General features: G+C 37.9%; 1 protein-coding gene across 4 annotated transcripts in view; it reads left to right on the top strand.

The window, feature by feature from the left end:
* The window catches only part of THADA (THADA armadillo repeat containing), a 327,908-nt gene that overhangs the window by 88,714 nt on the left and 215,146 nt on the right, over positions 1–24,048 (top strand). For all 4 annotated transcript variants that reach the window (XM_012172732.5, XM_042246242.2, XM_012172738.5 and 1 more), the window contains one exon: positions 4,847–4,938. In XM_012172732.5, the coding sequence (XP_012028122.3) occupies positions 4,847–4,938 (92 nt within the window). The remainder of the gene's footprint in view (positions 1–4,846; positions 4,939–24,048) is intronic.

Genomic DNA, 24,048 nt, shown 5'->3' on the forward strand with positions numbered 1-24,048 from the left:
GCTGTGGTTTTTCCAGTAGTCCTGTATGGATGTGAGAGTGGTACCATAAGGAAAGCTGAGCACTGAAGAATTGATGCTTTCAAACTGTGATTCTGAAGAAGACTCTTGAGAGTTCTTTGGACTGCCAGAAGATCAAACCTGTCAATCCTAAAGGAAATCAGTCCTGAATATTCATTGGAAGGGCTGAAGCTGAAACTTAATACTTTGGCCATCTGATGTGAAAACCTACTCATTGGAAAAGACCCTGATGCTGGGAAAGCTTGAGGGCAAAAGGAGAAGGCAGCAGAGAATGAGATGATTAGATAGTATCACTGACTCAGTGGACATGAATTTGATCAATCTGCAGGAGATGGTGAAGGACAGGGAAGCCTGGCATGCTGCAGTCCATAGGGTTGCAAAGAGAGTTGGACACGAGTTAGAGACTGAACAGCAATGCACAGGGACAGAAAGTGTGGGTGAACTATTAGAAAATAAAAAAGGGTCCCTAAAACAGATACTCTTGAACTACTGATAGTATCACACAGAAACAAGAACACTATTCTATCTTGAGTAACATGTAGTCTTCATGCTAGTTATTTTGGTCTATATCTACCATAACTTTTAAAATACTATGTTGAATAATATCTACATTTTAAAAACAGTATATATACTTCAACATATGAAAGTCAATTAATATATAAGCTATATGAATAAAGAACGAAAAACCACATGATCATTTAAGCAGAGGCAAAAAAGCAGTTGACACAATCTAACACTATTTTATGTTAAAAACATGTAATAAACTAGAAATGGAAGGGAACTTTCTCAATCTGATGAAGGCTATCAGTGAAAAATCCATAGTTAACAATGTACTTAGTGGTAAAAGACTGAAAGCTTTTACCCTCAGATTTTGAATAGAACAGAGATATCCACTCTTGTCACATCTATTCAACATTGTACTGGAGATTGTAGGTAGGAGAATTGGGCAAGAAAAAGAAATAAATATCAGCCAGATTGGAAAGAAGATGCAAAACTATTTCTAATTTTTGATCGCACTTATATATAGAAAATCCTAAGAATTTTACACACACACACAATTAGGGCTAATCAACAAGTTTAGCAAGTTGTAGGACACAAAATCAGTGTGCAAAAATCAGATGTATTTCTGTACACTCAGTTCAGTTCAGTTCAGTGACTCAGTTGTGTCCGATTCTTTGCAACTCCATGAATCGCAGCACGCCAGGCCTCCCTGTCCATCACCATCTCCCGAAGTTCACTCAGACTACCAATAAATAATCAAAAATGAAGTTAAGAAAACATGTATTTATAGTAACATCAAAAATAAAATATTTAGGAATAGTGTAACAAAAGAAGTAAAAGATTTATTTGTGCAATGAAACTTACAAACCATTGTTTAAAGAAATTAAAGAAGGCCTCAGTAAATGGGAAGATTTAGCAGCATTCAGGAATACAAGTCAAAAGCATCAGGAAAATACAAGTCAAAACCTTAGTGAGCTGTCCATTTCATATCCAGTAGGATAGCTATAATTTAAAAGATGAACAATACCAATTATTGTGGAAGATTTGGAGAACTGGTGAAAATGAAATCCTCTTATACTGCTGGTAAGAGCGTAAATCATGCTGCCACTTTGGCAGTTTCTCAAAAGGTTAACATAAAGTTACCACGTGGCCCAGCAGGTTCATTTCTTGGTGTATACCCGAGAAAAGTGAAAACACATTCACACATAAACTTGTACACGGGTGTTCATAGCACCATTATCCATAATAGACGAAAAGTGGAAACAACCCAGTGCTCATCAAATGATAAGCAGATTTTTTTAATGTAGTATATCCATAAAGTGGAATATTATTCAGTCATAAGAAGGAATGGCATACTGACAAATGCTACAACACGGGTGAGCCTTGAGAATGAAAGCCACATACAGAAGGTTGGAGGAATGTGTGAGATGTCCAGAACAGGCAAATCCATAGGGACAGAAAGTCTTGCCTAGAGTGGGAAGACGGGAAATGACTGTTAATGTATATAGAGTTTCATTTTGGAGTCATGAAAATGTTCTGGAGTTAAGTAGTGGTGATCATTTCTACTTTGTGAATATAGTAAAATTACTGAAGAGTACCCTTTAAGATAAGTGAATTTTATGATATATGAATTATATCTCAATAAAAGGATCATTTTTTAAATGTCTTATAAGTTTATCTTTTGGTCACCTTTGGAGATTACTGTGGCATGAACTCATTATTCTGCAAACTGGTAAATTTATGGAAATAATTCTGTATTAACTGATAACAGAATGACCAAATAGCTCACTAGGGAAAGCTTTTTTTTTTTTTTTTAATGGTAGTTTTTCTAAAAACTGTAACTAATTAATGGTAGAACACCACTAATTTGCTGTATCTACTGGAAAAATTAATGATAGTCATTGGCCACTAATGAGGGAACTTGATGGTGAATGGATCAGGATGGTAATCCTTCTGATCCATCTTAACATTACTCAAAGACATTATGTGTCTCCTGCCTTCAGCCTGTTGAATCAAACAAGGGAGTTTTCCTTCTGCAGGCCCTCATTCAGTCTGTAAAACAGTCCTCTATGGTTTTGATAAAGTGTGCCTCCTCAGGCTTCCCCTTTCCTCTCCAGGCAGTCCTGTTTTAACTTTACTGCCTCTGGCAGTCTTTGTCAGAAAGTTTGGTTTAGGGCAAGATGAAGTTTGTGTATTGATTTTTCTTTTCGTTTTATGCTTTTGTGTGATTCTTTAAAAAAAACAACCACCAACTTTTAATTTTATATTGGTGTGTAACCTGCTAACAATTTTGTGGTAGTTTCAGGAGCACAACAGAGCGACTCAGCCATGCATATACATGTATCTATTCTCCCCCAAACTCCCTTCCCATCGAGGCTGCAGCATAACATTGAGCAGAGTCCCCTGTGCTACACAGTAGGTCCTTTTTGGTTGTTACTTTTAAATATAGCAGTGTGTACCTGTCCATCTCAAGGTGATAGGGTCATGGATGACTTTACTAAGTCATCTTCAACCTAAGGAGTCTTTGGGAACCAAGTCCATAGACTAGGTGAGAGGTAAGACCTGAGCTAGGTCAGAGGGGATGTCAGTAGAGTACCAGGACAGAGTGACTTGTTTGGAGATATCAGGGATTTCATTAATGTTTGTTAACTGTGGAATGGATGTAAGTGAGCTTGTCCAATTTTAGAGTTTCATTGCAATTAAGGTATGAATTGTGCCGGTGTATCTGTGGTCCATTTCAAGAGTTACCGCACATAAATTGAGTCAGTCATGTGCTTCTGGAGGAGAGGTTACACACTGGTGGCTGATATGTCAAATCTGGCCCACAACTGTGTTTTATTTGGCTCCCGCAATACGGTTTTTTTTTTTTTCTTTAATTTATTGCCAACATTTCAAAATAGAATTCACATAAAACTTAGGGTTTCTGGCTTCTGTTGAAAAAGCAGAAGATCTGGCAACACCGGGCTTACATTTTCCTCAGGGCATTAGCTTCAGCTTCAGCTTAATAGTGCCTGCCTTAGACCCAGTCCTCTGCCGCCTGTGTAACTCACTGCCTTTGTGGGCGTTTGAGTGTGTGATCCTTACTGCAGTAGTTTCGGGAAGCTGTTTTCTAAATCCTACATTGTTACTGTCAGCTACCTTTCTTCTTACATTGCTATTTTAACACACTGTATAACTCCTGTCTAATTAGAATATGAGCTCTGTGTTAGCAGTAAGTGTGTGTCTTCTATTTCTGGATATTCTCCATGGTGCTAGTATACGGCCTTACATACTTAGGAAAGTCAGTACATATTTATACATCTCTACTCAGATTTGGCAAGGTAATTGAGGAAGCCCAATATCCCTGGTATAGGGCTTCCCTTGTGGCTCAGCTGGTAAAGAATCTGCCTGCAATGCAGGAGGCCTGGATTCGATCCCTGGGCTGGGAAGATCCCCTGGAGAAGGAAAAGGCTACCCACTGCAGTATTCTGGCCTGGAGAATTTCATGGACTATATAGTTGATGGGGTTGCTATAAAGAGTCAGACACGTCTGAGTCAGACATGACTGACCGACTTTCACCTTCAATGTCCCTGGTGGCTCAGATGGTAAGGAGTCCGCCTGCAGTGCAGGAGACCTGGGTTGATCCCTGGGTTGGGAAGTCCCTTGGAAGAGGGCATGGCAACCCACTCCAGTATTCTTGTCTGGAGAATCCCCATGGTTAGGAAAGCCTGGTGGGCTACAGTCCATGGAGTCCCAAAGAGTCAGACACTACTGAGCAACTAAGCACAGCACAATATGCCTTGATACTCAAGACATTTTTATGACATAGGAAACTGTCTTGATACATTGGTTGGGAAGCAGATTAGTATTTTATTGGCCATATTAATAATGTGGATCCATTGAGTTAGATCTGATAAGTATTTTCTCATAGGTAAATGATTGTAGAAAATAAAAGGAAAGAGCTAAGCTCTTTCTTGGGATATTCATCAGAAATGATGTAGAAAAATGAATTTATTGGTTTTGTTTTTTTAAAAATGGTTACTTGATGATACAGGTACAAAGAGATAATGCAACAGTTGGTGGTTGTAAAGAAGTACAGGAAAAAGCTGTGTTATGTACATGTGGTTGGATTGTTGAGCTCAGTTTAAGAGGAAGTCCTTCATAGTAATGAAGTAATTGCTATAAAGTTATTGAAAATTGTCTTATTTTATGAACACAACTCTATCTTCTTTAGCCACACACTAGGCAATCGGGTAATGGTTTTGAACATTGTAAATGTCTGAACATTGTAAATGTTGGTTTCATGCCATGAATATTTCTTAACTTGTACTGTGTATTTTTACACAGGTGAGAAATTCATCCACGCTTCTCTTCAGTACCTTGATCACAAGAATATTTGGAGTTAAAAGGGGAAAGGATGAACTTTCCAAAAAAAATAGGTAAGCTTCATCTAATGCTAACTTTATTTTTTACAAAATATCATTCTGGCCAAAAATAATTTTTAGAATTTTGCTTACTTTTATAGATTGATCTAGAGCATAAAACTATAAAAATACTATAGTAAATGAACCTATGCTGCCAAATGTTAAGCCCCTAGGCAAAAATATCTACTGTTTAATAAGTGGACCTTTCAAAGCAACAAAAATATTGGAGGTAGCAAGGGCTGAAATGTAGAGCTTGTTTTTCAGTGCAGCAGCTAAAGTTGTTTTTGTTTTGTTTTGCTTCTGATTTAATCTTCTTCAGGTATTCCTGAAATGTCCTAAATTGCTTTTTCTTAATGTGTCATCAAGTACTAGCTTGTGCAATATCTTTGCTTTTATAGTAACTGGAAGTTTAAATGTCTATGGTATACTCATCAGGCCATGTCCCAGGTTACTTCTGCATTAACCTGTAGCCAGGGGGAGTAGTTAAAGGTGCTGGACACACAGAATAAACAGTGCTTTCAACTTTTAGGTCTTCTGTGTTGTGTTTACTCTCTAAGATGTTTTTCTCTTAGGATTTTTTTTTTAATGTCTGGAGGAAAACTTATTGAAACACTTTGATTATGAGTAATCTTTGGATACAAGGCAAAAGTTCTGTTTGTTGGTTTTTAAAGAAGAGAAGCTTTGAATAGTTGTTTATTAGCAGTTGGGAGGGTTTAATGGCAGTCTGCTGGCTTGCAGTTGTTAACACTAGATGTCACTGTCGCTGCGTGTTTAATCACCTCCTGTAACTATTTAGGGTCTGATTTGGCCCAGTGGTCTTTCTCTTGATGCTCTAGAGATGAATCAAGCCCTATTCCTCTCCTGCCAAAAAAAGTTGATGATCAAACTTTTAATTCAGATTTTAAGCTCGTTTATTAAAATATATTTTCTTGTGGTGGAACTAAGCCTTAAGGATTAGAAAATATCATGAAATAATTATTTGATGTACTGTTAGTAATTCTAATGAAACCTATTGGTAGTTCTGAATTGTCATTTAAATTGCTGTTTATCACCCCATGCCTGCTAAGTTGCTTTAGTTGTGTCCGACTCTGCAGCCCCTATGGACTGTATCCTCTGTCCATGGGATTCTCTAGGCAAGAATACTGGAGTGGGTTGCCCCACCCTCTTCCAAGGGATCTTCCTGACCCAGGTATTGAACCCACATCTTTTGCATTTCCTGCCTTGCCAGATGGGTTCTTTACCACTAGCGCCAACTGGGAAGGCCTATTTATCATTCCATAAAATTCAGTAAATATTTAAATGGAAAGCAGTTGGTTATAAATGTGAATTCCTTGAGTATACTAAGGAAATACTAGAGAGGTTTTTTGGTTTTTTTTTTTTAGCTGAGTTGTATTTTTAATAAGGCTAACATTATTTTTTTGAAAGGATTATAATTTTTACTGTTTGGCCTAGTTCCTAAATAAATTCTTCCTGTCACTAGTTATTTTTCTTTTTAGCTTTGCTTATTTTGTTAATAATTCAACAAAGTGCTAAGGGTTAAAATGGTTTGGTCATATTATAAAGGCCATGGTAAATAGTATATAAATAAAATATGATATGAGGTTATCAAACAAGTAAAATTAATATTTAAAACTGAACTCTAAGAAATGCTTTTTTCTTCTCCCTTTTACTTTTTATAAAAGTGATTCTTGGATGTGTCGCAACTTTTACTATGTATAGGATAAAATGATGAGATTCCTTTTATGTAGATTACTTCTGAGGAGAGTGGAAGAATACACAATGAAACCACACTACTGTAATCTCTTTGCCACAGCACACTGATGGGAACCTCCATTATAAGTTCATTCCTCTTAAATAGGAAAAGTTACAGAATATATAACTTTCCTAGAAAGAGGGAAATTGAATATTCACATAATTGTTTTGAGTAAAGCTGACAAGTGAAACGAAGGTATTAAAATGTTTTAAAAATGTGATGAGCAGTTTTGGTAAGAGTTTTTCTTTCAGTGATCTGAAGCTTGGTATATTTCGTTACACTTTCAAGGCTTCTGTTCTCTGTTTAACCCTCCAAGAGTCTATTTCTTCGTAGCATTGCTAGGTTTGCGCTCTAAAACCTCAGTGTCTTCAGCTTGCCATTGTTTTAATGATTCTTCTAGTTGATCTTTGTTTAATTATGTCATTTTGGGATGAAAATGTTTATGTACCTGTCTGCTACAATATTAAGTCCCTGAGGGCACTTTGCTTCTATTTTGTGTATATGTGATGGGTGCTGCAAGAATGCTAGTAATAATGAAGTCTTTCTTGTTGGTTGGTTACTCAGCCATTGAATAACTAAGCTCAGCCAGTAAGACCTCACAGGCTGGTGAAGGCTACTTTTGCAGCCACAGATTGTTCTGCCACAATCTTGCAAATGTGTGCTCTTGATCAGAATGGAACTGGACATAAAAACATCTGCCTTTCCCATCTAGTGGGGGAAAAAAGTGTCTGTCTTGGAGTAAACAGACTTGGTTTCTAAGCATTTTGCTGCCACTGGAGATGACCTTAATAGACTCCCTTATCTGCTTTGCACTTCAGTTTCTCCATCTATAGAACAGGAATGACAAAATCTGTGTTCTGTATTCATAGGGCTACAGGGAGGATAAAACAAACTATTAACAGTTCATTTTCTTGTAAAATATTCAAAGTTCTATGCAATTAGAAATATAATTTGCTTTTTCTCTGTTACCACTTCTTTTATTATACTCATTCCATTGTCTTACCATTGTCTTCTGGAGTACAGGATCACTATCTTATCCTTATTTTTGTTTGCCTAGTGCCTAGCATAGTGTCTGGCATGGCCAGAAATACTTGAATAAGCATTTTTTTACTAGATGAGAGATGAGACATCTGGTTTCTCCTGCTGCCTTTGTTGTCATAGAGCCACCATAACCAACTGAAACAAATTAGTTAACCTGTCTGGGCCTTGGTTTTCTCCTCTAAGGTAAGAGATTTGGACTATCCTTGAGGTCTCTTGTTTCTATCAAATACTAAGCTAGGGTTTACATAATTGTAACTAGAATTGTGAGTTTGGTAAACTGCTGTGTTCCCAGTGCCTAGAACAGTACCTGCCTGGTAGTTCAGTTCAGTTCAGTCACTCAGTTGTGTCCGACTCTTGGCAACCCCATGGACTGTAGCACGCCAGGCTTCCCTGTCCATCACCAACTCCCGGAGCTTACTCAAGCTCATGTCCATTGAGTTGGTGATGCCATCCAACCATCTCATCCTCTGTCGTCCCCTTCTTCTCATGCCTTCAGTCTTTCCCAGCATCAGGGTCTTTTCCAGTCAGTCAGTTCTTTACATCAGGTGGCCAAAATATTGGAGTTTCAGCTTCACCATCAGTCCTTCCAATGAATATTTAAAGGAATATTGATTTCCTTTAGGATTGACTGGTTTGATCTCCTTGCAGTCCAAGGGACTCTCAAGAGTCTTCTCTAACACCACAGTTCAAAAGTATCAATTCTTTGGAGCTCAGCTTTCTTTATAGTCCAACTCTCACATCCATGCTTGACTGCTGGAAAAACCAAAGCTTTGACTATGTGGACCTTTGTCAGCAAAGTAGTATCTCTGCCTGGTAGTAGGGACAAATTCCCCTTTCATGTATAAAGAAAGGAGCAGGAAATTTCTATGGTGGTCCAATGGTTAGGAATCCACCTTGCAATGCGGGGGACATCGGTTCAATCCCTGGTCCAGGAACTAAGATCCCACATGCTACGGAGCAGCTAAGCCCATGACCCACAGCTGGTGAGTTCATGTGTTACAACAAAAGATTCCCACGTGCCACATCTAAGACCAAATGCAGCCAAATTAAAAATACATATATACTTTTTTTTAGAAAAAGAAAGCAGCAGAGGTTCTGCATCCCCATTAATAGGTATATAGAGTAGCCCTCTGAATGCTCATAATGATTGAACTCTGGAGCTCATTAGCCTTGTTCTAGATGGGTCTTTTGGATTATGAAGAATGAGAAAACATATAAGTTTTACTTGTTTGTTTTAAATACTGTTATTACATTTTAATTTTCTAAAGCACCTTTTCTTTCTATTTATTATCCCCCAGACTGACTTGGCCTGACAGAATGAATAATTGATCCTTTGTAGAATCAGAAACTACACAGCTCTGTGATGTGGGGAGTGTGCTGGGCTTCCCACATGGCTTCCATCTGCCTTGAGTGGGCTCACCTTGGTAGTTCCTCATTCCTCACAGACAGGAGCTAAACCAATGTGATCTTTACCTCTGGTCTTTCCCTTTAACCCCTTTGTGTATTAACTGTCAGCTATTCTAGTCCCTGGTAAATGACAAATATCAACATACATGTAGTAGTCTGAAAAGCTTCATTTTATTCATTACTTTTTAAGAGCTTATTTTTATTTTCTTTAATTTTTTAAATGTTTAATTGGAGGATAATTGCTTTACAATGTTGTGTTGGCTTCTGCAGTGTGAACCAGTGATAAACATGCATATATCCCCTCCCTCTTTTTTTCTTCTTTTACTCAGCTTTATTGATGTAAAAATGACAAAATTATATATATTTAAAGTGTGCAACGTGATTTGACATACATATACATTGTGAAATGATTACTAGATTTTGCAATTCTGTTTGGAATTTTATCTCAGTTAAGTTGAAGTTGCCCTAAAATATTATGAACATATAACTACCTGATTTTCAAAGATAAGCCTGAAATATGATTTTACCCTCAAGATGAAATATGAGGAATTCAGCGCTTAGTGCTTTTTTCCATGAAAAGCTTTATTTTAGACTTTGCCAAAGCTTCATGCAGGTGCTCAGTACAGAGTGTTCTATAGCTCTTGCTCTCTCCATGTTAAACCAGTCAGCCAATAAGAATTGATAAACATTTTTCATTAACTCAATGTTGACACAGCAGAGGAGTCCATGAGAAATAGAAAACGTGGACCTTGCTCAGGGAGCTTACCCTTCAGCTCGGGAAACAAGAACTGTCATTTGTGAAACAGGTACAAATAGAAGACGTCATAACAGTAATCAGGAGCACAGTGGAATCTGAGTGATGGATGCATTAGAAGTTCATCAGTGGAGAGCTGAGTTGGAGCACTTGGGTGGACAGTGCTTCTGATAAAGCTTTGGGGATGAGTAGATTTGGGGTGCATAGGAACAAGTAGGTTGAAAAAGAAGAACAAAAGAGAAATAGTCTTGTTTTCAGTGTTAAGTACAATCTTCATTCTGTCATTTTAGAGAGAGCTCATATTCAAATTAATAGCTTAGGATGGTTTAGTATAATTTAAGGGGAAAATGTTTGTAAAAGGATCACTAGGTCCAAGTAAAATTATTTCTAATGAGTATGTTGGGAGATGTTAAATCGTTTTATTTTCCTGAGTATAAATAACAGAGACTTGCTTTAGTTATTTCCCTTAACGTCTTAGTGGTGTGGCTCTGGAAGGATCCTCTAAGGGACATCTAATCTAGTCCAGCCCCTGCTTATAGACAGATTTTGAAGCAATTTCCAGACAGACTGGCTTCTCTCCTGTTGTTCATGTTTTCTAGGAAAAGAGATTCCACAAGTTTTTGTGGTTACCCACTCCATTGTTTCGGAAAGAACTAGGTTCTCAAAACTAAAATTGGGAGCTGTAGGGCAACTAGGTTTTTATATTTTCAAGAGTGTAATTATTAGAATTCAGAATAGCTTATTTTATTTGCTTTGAACTACATACTAGTTTGTAGCATCTGCCTATTTGGCCAAGCTGAAGATTCACATTTTCTTTTGACTATGGCCTGGATAATCTTAACATCCTCAGACCGAAAGGGTTCTCATTTTTTCCCCATTCAACAAGCATTTATATTGTGTGCCCTCTGCTTTATATTGTGTGATCCTCTGCTGGGCACTGGGATCCAAAGATGAATCAGACATACTCTTGGCCCTAAGGAAACTGACCATCTGATGAAGAATATGGCTGTTACCTGCTGCGCTAGACTCTGTCCCACCCATGTGAAAGGAAGGAAGAAGTAGTGAGGGAAGATGGCATATCCATTTGTGTGCTCAACATATGCCAAAGTCTTCATAAGTGTCTAATTTAGCCTTCATCACAGCCCTGAAGAATGAATAGAGTCATTCTAATTTCACCGAGAATTAAATTAAGGTTGGTGAGGTTGAGTTACTTGCTGGAGGTCATGCAGCCAGAAAGTGGTAGAGCCTGAATCCAAATCCAGCTGCATCTGCAGAGTGCCTGTGGATTTACCCACCAGCACACACAGCCCCCTGTGAGCAGTGAGTCACCGTTGAGAGTCTGGCTTTAGATTTGACATCCTGAGACCATGGGAAATGAGGCACTTCACCCAGAGTTTCAGTGTGGAGCCAGGACTCTCACATCTCTCTTATGGCAGGTTGATTTTAAGACCCTTTAATTGCTCCCAATAGGATATCAGTGTGGCCAGAAAGCCATTTACCTCCATAAAACTCCTGGGTTTGATGACAGTTGGGTGCTACAGAGAGAGGATTTGGGGGTTTTGTTATAATCTTTGTCTATGGTATGATGTCTTCCAGGCTTAACCTAATGTTTTTCCAAATCTCTAATTATATTTTTCATTCATTTGTTTAATAACAATTATAATAATAGCCCTCATTATATTAGTTTTTGTATTTGAGAGGACCTAAGAAGCTATGCCGGAGAAGACAATGGCACCCCACTCCAGTACTCTTGCCTGGAAAATCCCATGGATGGAGGGGCCTGGTGGGCTACAATCCATGGGGTCGCTAAGAGTCGGACACGACTGAGCGACTTCACTTTCACTTTCATGCGTTGGAGAAGAAAATGGCAACCCACTCCAGTGTTCTTGCCTGGAGAATCCCAGGGACAGTAGAGCCTGGTGGGCTGCCATCTATGGGGTCACACAGAGTCAAACACGACTGAAGCGACTTAGCAGCAGCAGCAAGAAGCTACCCAGTCCTGTTCTCATTTTGCAGATGTGAAAATTGAGGTGCTCAAGGTCACACGGCTAGTGCTGGAAATAAGGTTAATGGTTATTTTTAGCTCACAGTTAGCTCAACTAGGACATTTAAAAAATTTAGCTGATCATTTATAAATGGAGTTTCTATTAGCAACAATAATACTAGTTTGGATTCAAATATTTTGAAATTAAGCTAAGAGCCCCAGTGTTTTGATACGGTCTGGAGGTGTCATTCATGCATTTTCCACAGTTGTTTATAGAACATTCAATGTAGGTCTTTAGGCAGAGTAGGTAAATGTGTACTTTTGGAGACTGAAAGTAAAGTACAAATCTTGAGTAACTCTTATTGAGAAGTTCTTAAAATCAGAATTCTGTCTACTCTGATACTTTGGCCTACTAGAGTTTCATGTTTCAGGTTTTTGTTCATTCTTAGGTTCATGGATCACAAGTAGGAAAACCACAAATAAAAATTTTAACCAAAAAGAAGCTCTTAAAAAGAAATATGTTCATGAACCTGAAGTGGGAATTACTCACTGTGTTCTTAAATATTGACTCTTGCCGGGGCGAAGTAATCTTTGTTCCTAAGTACTGCTTCAGGCCATTGCCTTCTTTAATAACTAAGGCATTGTTGCTTTAGTTTGAGCATGTTCTATGGAATTTTGGCAATGCATGCATCCTCTTTCTGTGTCTCAGTAAAAGCATGAGTAAATATTTTTTCTTAGCTTTGGTATTTTTGTAGCTTACATTTTATATGAACCAGACTAATATAATGTAATACCAGGATTACATAATTTAGGACATCAGGATTTCTTCCAGGACTGTGAGATAAAGTCCTCATTTATCAGGGGCTTTACAAGCAGTATTTGTTGCTCATTCAGTACCTGTAGAGAAATACCACAGAGCTCTTTTCCCAATTAGAAAATGGAGTCAAAGAGGTTAAAACCAGAGGGAACAGTTTCTTTAGAACTTGGATAATACTTCTTCTTTATTCAGAACTTGGTCCTTTTAACTATTGATTTTAGTAATGTATAGTTTAGAAATTCTAGGAATTTTAGACTATTCTTATTACACACCAAGATGCCAGACTTTTAATAAAATATAATCAATAAAAAGTTTTCATTGAATTCTTATCATGTGCCTTTCCACTCTAATATCTCCTAAAGTAGTTTATGACATGGTCTTGGATTTAAAGGAGTTTATTATTTACTGATAGAGAAAACATGTGATCTAGTTTAGGAAAAATGAATATCCAACTCTTCTGATATTGTCAGGGAATGGGGGGCAGAGGGAGTCAGAGGAGGATGAGGTCAGTCTCCATGCAGGGGTTTGGGCTTAATCTGGATTTGAAAGTATGGTCAGGATTTGAATAGGTAGAGAGAAGGATGTTGCCTATAAGGTGATATAGGCATGAACAAAGATATCAGTGGTGGAACACTTGTTGTATATGTCTGAGAAAGTTAGAAGATAAAACCAGACCAGGGCTGAAAGCTCACAATGGAAATATTCATTCATTCATCCATTTTTTTTCCATTTATTCCTAGAGCCAAGGATTCATTGATCACCTACCCTCTGTAGGCACTAGACCAGGTTCTGGAGCTATATCAATGAGTAAAACAGATAAGCCAAGGAGACTAGTTTGAATTTTACGTGACATTATGAGTCATTTTGAAGTTTTAGTCTTGGAGTATTCCATGATACAGGCATTGTTTTAGGAAATCATTTGAGAAGTGATTGCATTTTGTGCTCTCCACTTGTAGTATTGGAAAATATGATGCCAGACTGTGGAAGAAAGTTACTTAGGAATAACTTGTACTCTCTGTAGATTGTTAAAGCATAGCTCCAGCTTGATGTGGTTTTTTTTTTTAAACATTTATTCTATTTGTTACTTCTAAATTGAGTAGTGGCTATATTAGAGGGGAATATACCTTATATTTTGAGGATTACTAGTTTCCTCAAGGTATTAAAAAGATATTTAGTGAAAAGTAGTTTATTATAAAGTCAAGTAAGTTTTGAAAATACTGGATTAAATTCAAATTTCTTTATGACAGGACTTCTCAGAACAGTTCATATGTTCTAATAGGCTTTGTGAATCTTCAGTAACCCAACATATTTGACAATGGATCTCAGAACGTCTATTACCCTCTTGTGTTCCATCAGACATAGTTTAGGCGATATTGCCATGGGGATACTGGTTGAGGCAGGTGAAAGGCATGTTTCCAATCATTAGAAGCTGTACCATACAAAGGAAGATATTAATTTCAGGTCTATCTTGGTAGCAACAGAAGGACTTTGTTTTAGTTGCAGTTAAATATACTGTAAGTTATCTTGAGTTGTCAGGTAAAAATTTTAAATGGTATCCTCACATATGGTAGGTGGTCAATAAATATGAATCAGTAAAATCTCATAACTTTAGACCTTTTAAAATCTTATATATAAAGTGCTTCTTTGAGAAAATAAACTTTACACCAAATTAGTTTCTTCTACCATTTTGTCAAATGAAGATAATGTCCCTTTTCCCAAAAGCTTTGATCATTGATAATGGGGGAAATAGGGCCTACACCATGGTTGATGAACTTAACAGGGTTAGTGCCAAGCCCATCAGAGTGTGACGTATGTATCTGTGTGTGTGTATGTGTGTGTTAGTTGGGAGGGCAGATAGGGAAAGGAGAACAGAACAGTAACCAGATTTGAAATATAATAGGTAAGACTTTAGGACCTACTAGTATGGCTGAGTTTTATACCTTTGGTCTGTATGTCTTGCTAGCAGCATCTCGTTGTTGCCCTTTATCAAGGACACTTGGAGCTATTATAAATAGCTCCATTGTAAATATTTAAACAGAGGCTTTAAATAATTCAGATTTGAAGCAGTTAGAATGCTTTTGGCTGCAAGTAACAGAAAACTCAAATAAAAATTTAAACTATAAGGAAAAGTTACTACCTCAGATATAACCAAGAAGTTTTAAGAAGAACTGATTTATTCATCATTGATTCATTTGATGAGGTTGATGACATCATCCGAGACCCAGGTTCTTTCCATTTCTCACCATGGCATCCTGGATGTGAAGGCACTGGCCCCAGACAGGTTTTCTTCCTGATTTCAAGATGGCTGCCATTCCTGCCATCACATCTCGATGCAGCAGATGCAGTATGCAGTGGCTTGTGTGTCCCTATTGCTTTTTCAGAATGACACCACCACCTCCTGTATGAGTTCCCACACTCTCAACTCCACACTCTACAGACTTCCCTTCAACATCTTTTTGGCAGTGTTAACATCTTAGTATGCCCCAGCTTATCCCGGACAATGGATCCACCATAATTAACTTAGGCTAATTAGGATTCTCCAGTTGGCTCTGGGGTTGGTGCCAGCCCTCCCTGAAGCATATGACTACGGAGAGAAGGGTGAATACCCAACCAAAGTCAAATACTGTTAAAGAAAGGATGGGGTGAGGGAATGGATTTTTATTAGATGACTAATAATGTCTGCTGTTACATCCTTCTAGGCTGTCTCAAAAGCTTTGAAAATGTTTTCATTTCATTAGGAAGATAAATTATATATGTAGCATTTTAACCTAATAGGAAAGTGTATTTTCCCTTTATTTATCCAATTCCTTCATGTAATTTTTAAAAGATATGATGTAGTAAAAGTGTCTGGGTTTGTGGTTCTGTATCACTCCTATAGGCAAGGCTTCATTAAAAATTTTTGCTTAGGAACAAAGTTTTGTCTTCACACATGAAAGAAGTTTTGTATAGCTTTAAAATAGAGATACTGAATAAAATATAATTAATTTCTAAGTCAGAAAATGCTACTTTGCAATATGAAATATCTCTCTGATTCATAGTTAACCTCCAAAAAGCTAACAGAGCATTAACATTGTTTTTATTATAAACTCTTAACTCACTTTGGAATTTGACCCATATTACAACATTGATTTTTTTCTTGTAGGGTCAAATGGTATGAAGTCAAATCTAAATTTATTGAAATTGGTACTTAATTATTTTTATTTCTAAACACAAAATCCCTGTTCTATTTAAACTGAGCATAGTATTTTGATGTGACTTTTGGAGCCTCTGAATTCAAATTAGGCCATCTGTCTTGAATGATTTCTCTTTCTTTATCTGCCGGGTTTCTTTCTTTTCTGTCTGTCCAAACTGTTACCATTTTATTCTGCACAAACTGCCTCTATAGAAGTGAAACGTGTCTGGGTCACAGTAAACCAGCCCAGCTCAAAGGAAGTTGGGGTCAGACTGGCTACATTTGACAAGGATCAGTAAGTCTGATCCAGGTGCTAAACCTTGGTGGTCTAGGATTTTCTACTGTAGAAGCACATCCCTAGAGCCATCCATTGCTCCTAATACATCTTTGTCTTCCATCGCTCCTAATACATCTTTGTCTTTCTTCTGTTTATCTCTATGATCACTGGTTGTGAACAACTAATTTGGATACATAAAAATGATCCTCCGTTTATAAGCACACCTCCTCCCTTTAAATTCACGGATGTTGTGGGGAGGGAGGTGGGAGGGGGGGTCATGTTTGGGAACGCATGTAAGAATTAAAGATTTTAAAATTAAAAAATAAAAAATAAATCAAAAAAAAATTCACTTAATCCCGTTTTCAACCCCCTACAATCAGAGCCCTCCCTTCTAGGCCGCTCGTTTCACTTTTACAATCGGTGGTCTGTTTAGATGGGTCAGTTGTTTTTTTTTTTCTTCATCATTTTTTCAACATGTTTACTGTGTTCAAGACACTGAGCACTGAGGGGAGTACAGACCTTTGTAAAGTGTGATCTGTGTATTTGAAGAATAGTGGAGGAGGAGAGCTAAGACTTGAACTCAGTTGTCATGCAAGGTGGAAAAGCCACAAGTACTCTGATAGCACCTTTCTGGTCCCTCAAGGGAGAGCTTGAGGGCTCCACTCCTTCCGCTTCCTGGCTTCCTGGCTTCCGTGCAGCAGCGGAAGTGCACCTGTAAGAGCTCACACTCTCAAAAGCTCATCCTCTCTAAACCCTTCTCTTTCCCTTCCCAGTTCTACCATTTAGGTGGGACTATCTCACGTGACTATTTCTTTATCTTGCCTTTGTTTTATCTGTGGGACAAGCAATGATTCAGATCATAATCAGTAAACGAGAGGGTGGTAGTAATGATATCCCTGCCCTGTCTGTATTTGGAAACGCAGTTCTCTGTAGTGAAAAAAGTGTCACTGGCCTCTGAAGGTGGTGAACGCCCACTTTTTTCCCAGAAACACACCACAAGTCATCCGCTCTGCGTCCTTTCTGCTTTTAATTAAGCCAGCTTAATTTTCCTAAGCTTCAACATGTTAGGGAAATAAAAGAGAACTTCTCTTTCAATGGTGTTCTCTTGCTTTGATTAGCTACTAATGCTGCATGTAATAACATAAGGTTTAACTTTTTATCGTTGTTAAAATATAATGTTTCAGTGGGAAAGTAAATATATTTTCTAAGGGATACCTGCAGTGCCTCTGCTTATATTTATGTCTTTGGAAAACATGTTTCAGTTGCCAGATGATCATTTGTAAATTGTGGCCTTTCTACAGATGGACATTTCTTTCTTAAATACTTGCTTATTCTTTTCCTTCTTGTTTTCAACCCCAACTGCCTTCAGAATTGTACTGCCAAACTGGTTGGTTCACCCATGAAAATTGAATTCCAGGGGATTCATGGCATTTTCTGTTTAGGTTTATTTCTCTGGAAATCTCTTCTTGCCCCCACCCTCCATTAAATTAAAATGTAATGATTTTTCTTGGTTTTGTAAATAAAACTCTTTCTAGCATTTTAAAATAACGTTCCTTATGATAGACAAATCATGGTTAACTTAATAATTCTCTTACTATTTAATATTTAGTTTTCCCCTAATTTAAAAAATATTTTTAATAATGTTGTGGTGAGTATTTACAAAGTATTTTAATACATAGAGTTATTTCTTACAGATAGAGTCTCCTCAGTGTGATTTCTTGGCAACAGTGTATAACTAGACTTCAGCTTCTTTTGATGTGTATTGTCAGAATTCTTGATAAATTAGACTTGAAAAATGATTTCCCCCTGTCACCCTCTTAACTCAGGAATTTTCATTAGTTCTCTGTTGCCCATGGTCTAACATCTCTGCCCCTTTAACTGGCCTTTGTCCTTTTTGTTAAATCTTTTTTTTTTTTTCTTGTTTTAACCAACTGTCTGCCATTGAGCATTTACAGTCTGTCTTTTCCATGTTATAAAAAGTGGTACAAGAAATACCTTCATAGTTTTTAGCTTTTCCTATGTTTTCTGGACTATTTCTTTGGGATAAATGATCAGAAATTGAAATACAGAATTAAAGAATATAAACATTCCATGAAACTGATAGCCAGACTTCCTTTAAATAAGATAATGATTTACAAATTTGCCAGCACATATAATCTTTCTAGCAGTGGGTATTCTTTATTTTAAAGCAGGTTTTTGAGAAGGTGGGAGGGGAAAATTAGCATGTTGTTTCAATTTATTTTGCTGTTATTAATGATAAGGTTGAACATTTGCCCACATTATTTGTTGGTTAATTGTATTTTCTTCAGTTTAGCTTTCAAGGCCCTGTATAATTTGAACCTGCCCTTTTCACCTTGTCTCCTATTAGTCAAACCCACAAATATTTATCGAACTCCTACCAGCTACCAACGAATTCATGTAGTCTAATCAAGCTAATCTAACTACTGTTCCTTTCAATGTTATGATTTTCCTTTTTGTTGCTTTTGTTCATGTTTTTTCTGTTCCTAAAATGCTTATCCCTTCTTTTCTGCTCACAGTATGCTGATTTTCCCCATCCTTTAGGGTTCACTCTGCATCTTTTTTCCTCTGAGACATTTTCCTCTGAGCCACCATATGTGGCTTCCTTGAGAGCAGGGCCTGTGTCTGATGCCTTTTCTTCGGCCCTAGTATCTTGTAAAGGGTCTGCCTTACATAGGAGGCAAAGAAGTGATCTATTGATGTTGCTAAGAAAATGCATGTGGTGTTCAGCAGCTCTCGATTTAACCTTTGACTAACTTTGGGCAAGTTTAGTTTGTTGAGACTCTGTTTCTTTATCTCAGCATCATCATAGATTGGAGATGATACTTCAGTCTGCCTCTAGAGTTGCTGTGAGGAGAGTGTGATAAAGCTCATCAAGGGCCTGGTACTTGTTATACAGGAGGCTCTCTTTCAGTGAGAATTGTTTTTAAATTAGCTGAACGAGTCAGGCTTGGTAATCCCAGCACTCACTGGTCTCCCTTTCCTTAGGCCTCTTCCAGGTGTACCCCAAATGATGTGTGCTGTCTCTTTCTTGTGTTGGGATTGCTTCTTGCGAATTAGTTTGCTGCTGTTCAGTTGCTAAGTCGTGTCCGACTCGTTGCGACCCTGTGGACTGTGTAGCCTGCCAGGTTATTCTGTCCTTGAGGTTTCCCAGGCAAGAATACTGGAGTGGGTTGCCTTCTGCATTGGCAGGCAGATTCTTTACCACTGAGCACCAGGGAAGCCCATGTGAACTAATTAGGTACTCTCAAATCAATTCCAAGTTATTAAGGGGAGGAATCGTGTTTTAAGTCTGTTGCATGTCCTATAGCAATGTGTACTGATTGGTTAGGTATAGCTGAGTAACTTTGGTAGCAATGAAAGTAAGGGCAAAGCAGTGATGAAGATCTCATTTCTGTTTTTTACTGAAATCTTTACTGGACCTTTGCTAGATGAAATTATTTTATTTTAGGGTCTTTAAGAAATGCTTAGTTTTGTTGCCTGTTCAGCCAACTGGAGTTAGTTATCCAGTAGAAAATGGTAAAAATGTCCAAATAATACCACTGGATTTCACTTTTCCATATAGTGTTTCAAAGTGTTGTATTCATTAATATTTGTGAGAAACCTATGGTTAATACCACCAGAAGTCATAAACTAAACCAGATTTTCCCCCCGTTTTAGCTTTCACATGACTTGGATTAACAACAGTGTTACTCCCTAATTTACACCTGGGATTTAAAAACCTTCTCAAAATGCTGAAACAATGATTCATATTTAGTCACCATATGACTGGATTATTTTCATTTATTGAAAATATAAACAAGAAAAAATATCCTGGATAAAGAGCTCCATGTATTTTAACTAGTGACAGATGCTATGATCAGAATTTCTACTTAAGTCAGGCATTTTTGACATACACCTCAAGCCTCGCAATTAAGCTTTATGCCTTTCCAAACATAACAGTTAACCAATAAACCAAAATATCAGCCCGGTCTGGCTTAGCTCAGCGGTCTTTTGATTTCTTCCAGTCTGTTTGATGTGGAGGCTTATTGAGATTTATCTACTGAGCTGTTCATAGTTTGTAGGGCTGGCTATATTATATAAGATTCCATTAGTGACAGGAGAGTGTAGACAGTCTCTACAGTGTGGATAATTTAGTCCATTGTGCTGGTCATGGGTTTGTTGAAATTTTTAAGACTTCTGTCGAGATTTTTAAAAATTTATACTCAATGATTTTTATTTCCCAGTTTATACCATAGCCTCAAAACAGATATAATTTGATTGGTCCAATTTAGTAGAAAATTTTTAACTTGTCAGTAGAAATCTCTATGTAGATTGAAAAGTTTTCCACTTATTGGGACAAGTTTATCCACAAGGGAGATAAAAAATATACAGTAAGCAATTATAAATGTTGGTTATGCTACATGCTAAGTCATTTCAGTCACATCCGACTCTCTGCGACCCTGAAGACTGTAGCCCACCAGACTCCTCTGTCCATGGGTTTCTCCTGGCAAGAATACTAGACTGGGTTGTCGTTTCCTACTCCTGGGAATATTGGGTATACCTAATATTGGGTGGGTTAGATATCATTCCATTATGCTGTTTGTGATGGTAATAGCATCAGTATCAACTTTATAAGATAAAAGCTGCAGGGGACTTTCATTAACTTGTGTCATGCAATCTGGAATACTCAGTAAGATAATTATTATTGTCCTCATTCTAAATGACACACTTGGAATTCATATTATTTATTTGCTACATGTTTCATATCTAGTATGAAGCAGAGCTGGTGTTCAAGTTCAGATACAACTCCCAAACCAGTTATTTTTGCATTTCATTAAAGCTTTTTGTTATATAATACACAATATTTCTAAAAGTAACAATGTCCTGCCAAACAGCTTTCCAGTGGTTTAATCACATCCTCTTTCCTAAGAAGTAGATTAAAATTACTCATGTTTACCCTACTGGAGATAAGAGAATAAGAGCATATTGGAGGAATAATAAAATGTATTCATTCTCTCTGCCTCAGTTGCCTCATGTATTGAATGGGGGAAGTAGCTAGTACTCACCTCACTGGGCTTTGAGGTGGATTAAGTGAATAAATGGGGCTTCCCTGGTGGCTCAGATGGTAAAGAATCTGCCTGCAATGCAGGACACCATGGTTTGATCCCTGGGTTGGGAAGATCCCCTGGAGGAAGGCATGGCAACCCACTCCAGTATTCTTGCCTGGAGACTCTCCATGGACAGAGGAGCCTGGCGGGCTACAGTTTCTGGGGTCGCAAAGAGTCGGACATGCCTGAGCAACTAAGCACAGCATAGCACAAGTGAATAAACAAATGCAGGAGATTAGAACAGTGCCTGGTGTAGAGTAAATGGTAATATGTTTTGCTGTTATTGCCTTCATTTACTCAGCAGGGTTTATTCATCTGTTGCTACATGCCAGGTAATGTACTAGGTATTGAAAGGTAAATAAGTCCAAGTCTTTGGTCTCACAATCAAGGGAAGGAGACATACAGCAGAATATACACCATTGGCATGAATGTTCTATACAGATGTCTGCAAGGAGAGATTTGGAAGCACAAGTAGAGATGAGTACCTGCTGTTAGAAAGGCTTCCTGTAAGAATTTGGGCTGAGCTTGAAGTAAAAGTTAGCCAAGAAAACAGCAGAGGAAGAAAAGGGAGCCAGAAGGACAGATGACAGTGGTAAAAGGTTGGTAGGAACACACTTCCTCAATTAGGATTTCTTGAAGACTTTCCCTAGTAGTCACAGTATTGTTCAGTTGCTGTCATATCCAGCTCTTTGTGACATGATGGACTGCAGCCCACCAGGCTTCCCTGTCCTTCAGTATCTCCCAAAGTTTGCTCAAACTCATGTCCATTGAGTCAATGATGCATCTAACCATCTCATTCTCTGAATAGTTACTTGTTTAACATATTGACTTATGTAATCTTTTTTATGGAGAATATTATGAAGAACTATGTTTTAAGGAACGCACTTTGGGAAATTGAGTAAATCTGGTGGTGAGAAGTGAGTGCAGGTCAGAAATGGGATAGATATGGAGAAGGGGGTATGGTTAGAGATATTAAGTCAGTTTAACCGTATTTAATGAAAAATGAGACTGAGGGAGAGGAAAGAAAGATAGTGAGGTGAGAGCAGATTTGGGGCTTAGAATAGTGTCTGGGGCTGACGGTGCGGTTTACAGAGGTGAAGATTTAAGAGAAACATTGGGAGAGTGGAATGGGGGAGATTCGGACTTCAATTGTTGTATCTGTTTTGAGGTGCCTGAGGGACACCCAAGGGAACATACTCATCACACCGTTCATTGTCCTGGGTCTGGAGCATATGAGTGAGTTCTGGGCCGGGTGAAGGAGTCATTCGTGAGAGATGGTATTTTATGCCAGGAAATTGACTGAGAGAACCCAGTCGGGCGAGCGTAGACTTGCTGGGGCCATCACTGTTTAAGTGACGTGTGGAGAAGGAGGATCCCTCAGCAAAGGTTATTTCGACAATCTAATATTCTTTGGAACAGTTCGGATATTCTTTGGGACAATCTGATATTCTTTGTCAGTTCCCCTGTGCCCTCTTTTCAAGATCTGTGAGTATTTTGTTTTTGTGTGTGTGTGTGTGTGTGTGTTTTTTAAAGTGTCTGGCTCCACCCATGCTGGAAATCTAGTTTGTGGGCCACTCCTTCTCCCAGGAATCTGGGTAGTTGTAGAAAGAGGCACTTCACCCACACCCTAAGCTCTCTGCGGAGAGTGTGAGAGATACCGCCCAACCCTTCCAAGCCCAATGGGGGAAGGTGGAGCCATGTTGCACTGTTAAGTTTTTGAGTATGCGGTCTTTCAGTTTAACTGGAAAAATCATGAAAGAGAAGTATTCCACTAGATTAAACAAGTTCAGTGGGTTTTAATTTTCCTGATAAACTATTATTAAGAAATTGTTTTGGAGATTTACTCTCTGAGTAGGATTAGCTAACCTACATTTTTCATTTGGATAAGTGGTTCTTTAATTAGAAACCAAGATTAAGGGAATAGTTTCCCATTGCTTTATATAGTCTAGAGAAGGTATGTGAAAATGCCAAATGAAAGTTTTCCTCATGCTAGTGAGGAGCAGGGAAAACAAGAGGAAATTATAATATGTTAAGGGAAAGGATTCTGTTCATCCAGCGTGCCTGCTTTTATCTTCAATTCTGGAAGTCTCTGCCGGCTTTTTTTTTTTTTTTTTTTTTTCCTAATTCCCTATTCTTGTCGTGCCAGAAGTTGCATATTTCTGGCAAAATGTTCCTTACTGGCTGGGGGTGCAGCAAGAAATCCTTTGCCAGAGAATTAAGCAAGCAGAAGTCTGTCAAAACAAATATTCTAGTTTGAAAATATAGTCCTGTGGGGGGGAGGGGGAGGGGTGGATAGTGGAGGAGGCCAGGGCATGTTCTAAGGTTGAGTATTTATTTCATAAGAATTCTGTGTCCTAAAAGATTGTTGCTGGTAGGAGTGCTGGAAAAAACAGGATTGTGGTACATTAAATGTACCGATGAGCAAGGATGGATTTTCTGGGGATTTTTGGTTTGCTCTTGTGTTTGGTATTTAGCTCTTATAATGACAGCCTTTGCTAAGAGTGAAACATTTGATAACAAATAGCCTTTAAATTTAATTGAAGAGGAATTTAACAAAACTTATGTTTACATGGAAAAACTCTCAGGCCTGAGGATATTAAACACATATAAATAAACATGCACATAAACACACAGTCCACTTCATAAGCATTTATTTGACTGGGAAATGCCAACTTTATGTAATTTCAGTCTTAAAAGTATTGGCCTATTGATTCTGAAAAAGCACAATTTTTTTTTCTTCCCAACTTTTCCTTGTACCTCTGTCTTGTTACTTTAAAAGAAAATCATTTTATAGAAGAATGATTATAGACTG

Source organism: Ovis aries, chromosome 3 (genome assembly GCF_016772045.2).
Source record: "Ovis aries strain OAR_USU_Benz2616 breed Rambouillet chromosome 3, ARS-UI_Ramb_v3.0, whole genome shotgun sequence".
In the NCBI taxonomy this organism is placed as follows: Eukaryota; Metazoa; Chordata; class Mammalia; order Artiodactyla; family Bovidae; genus Ovis; species Ovis aries.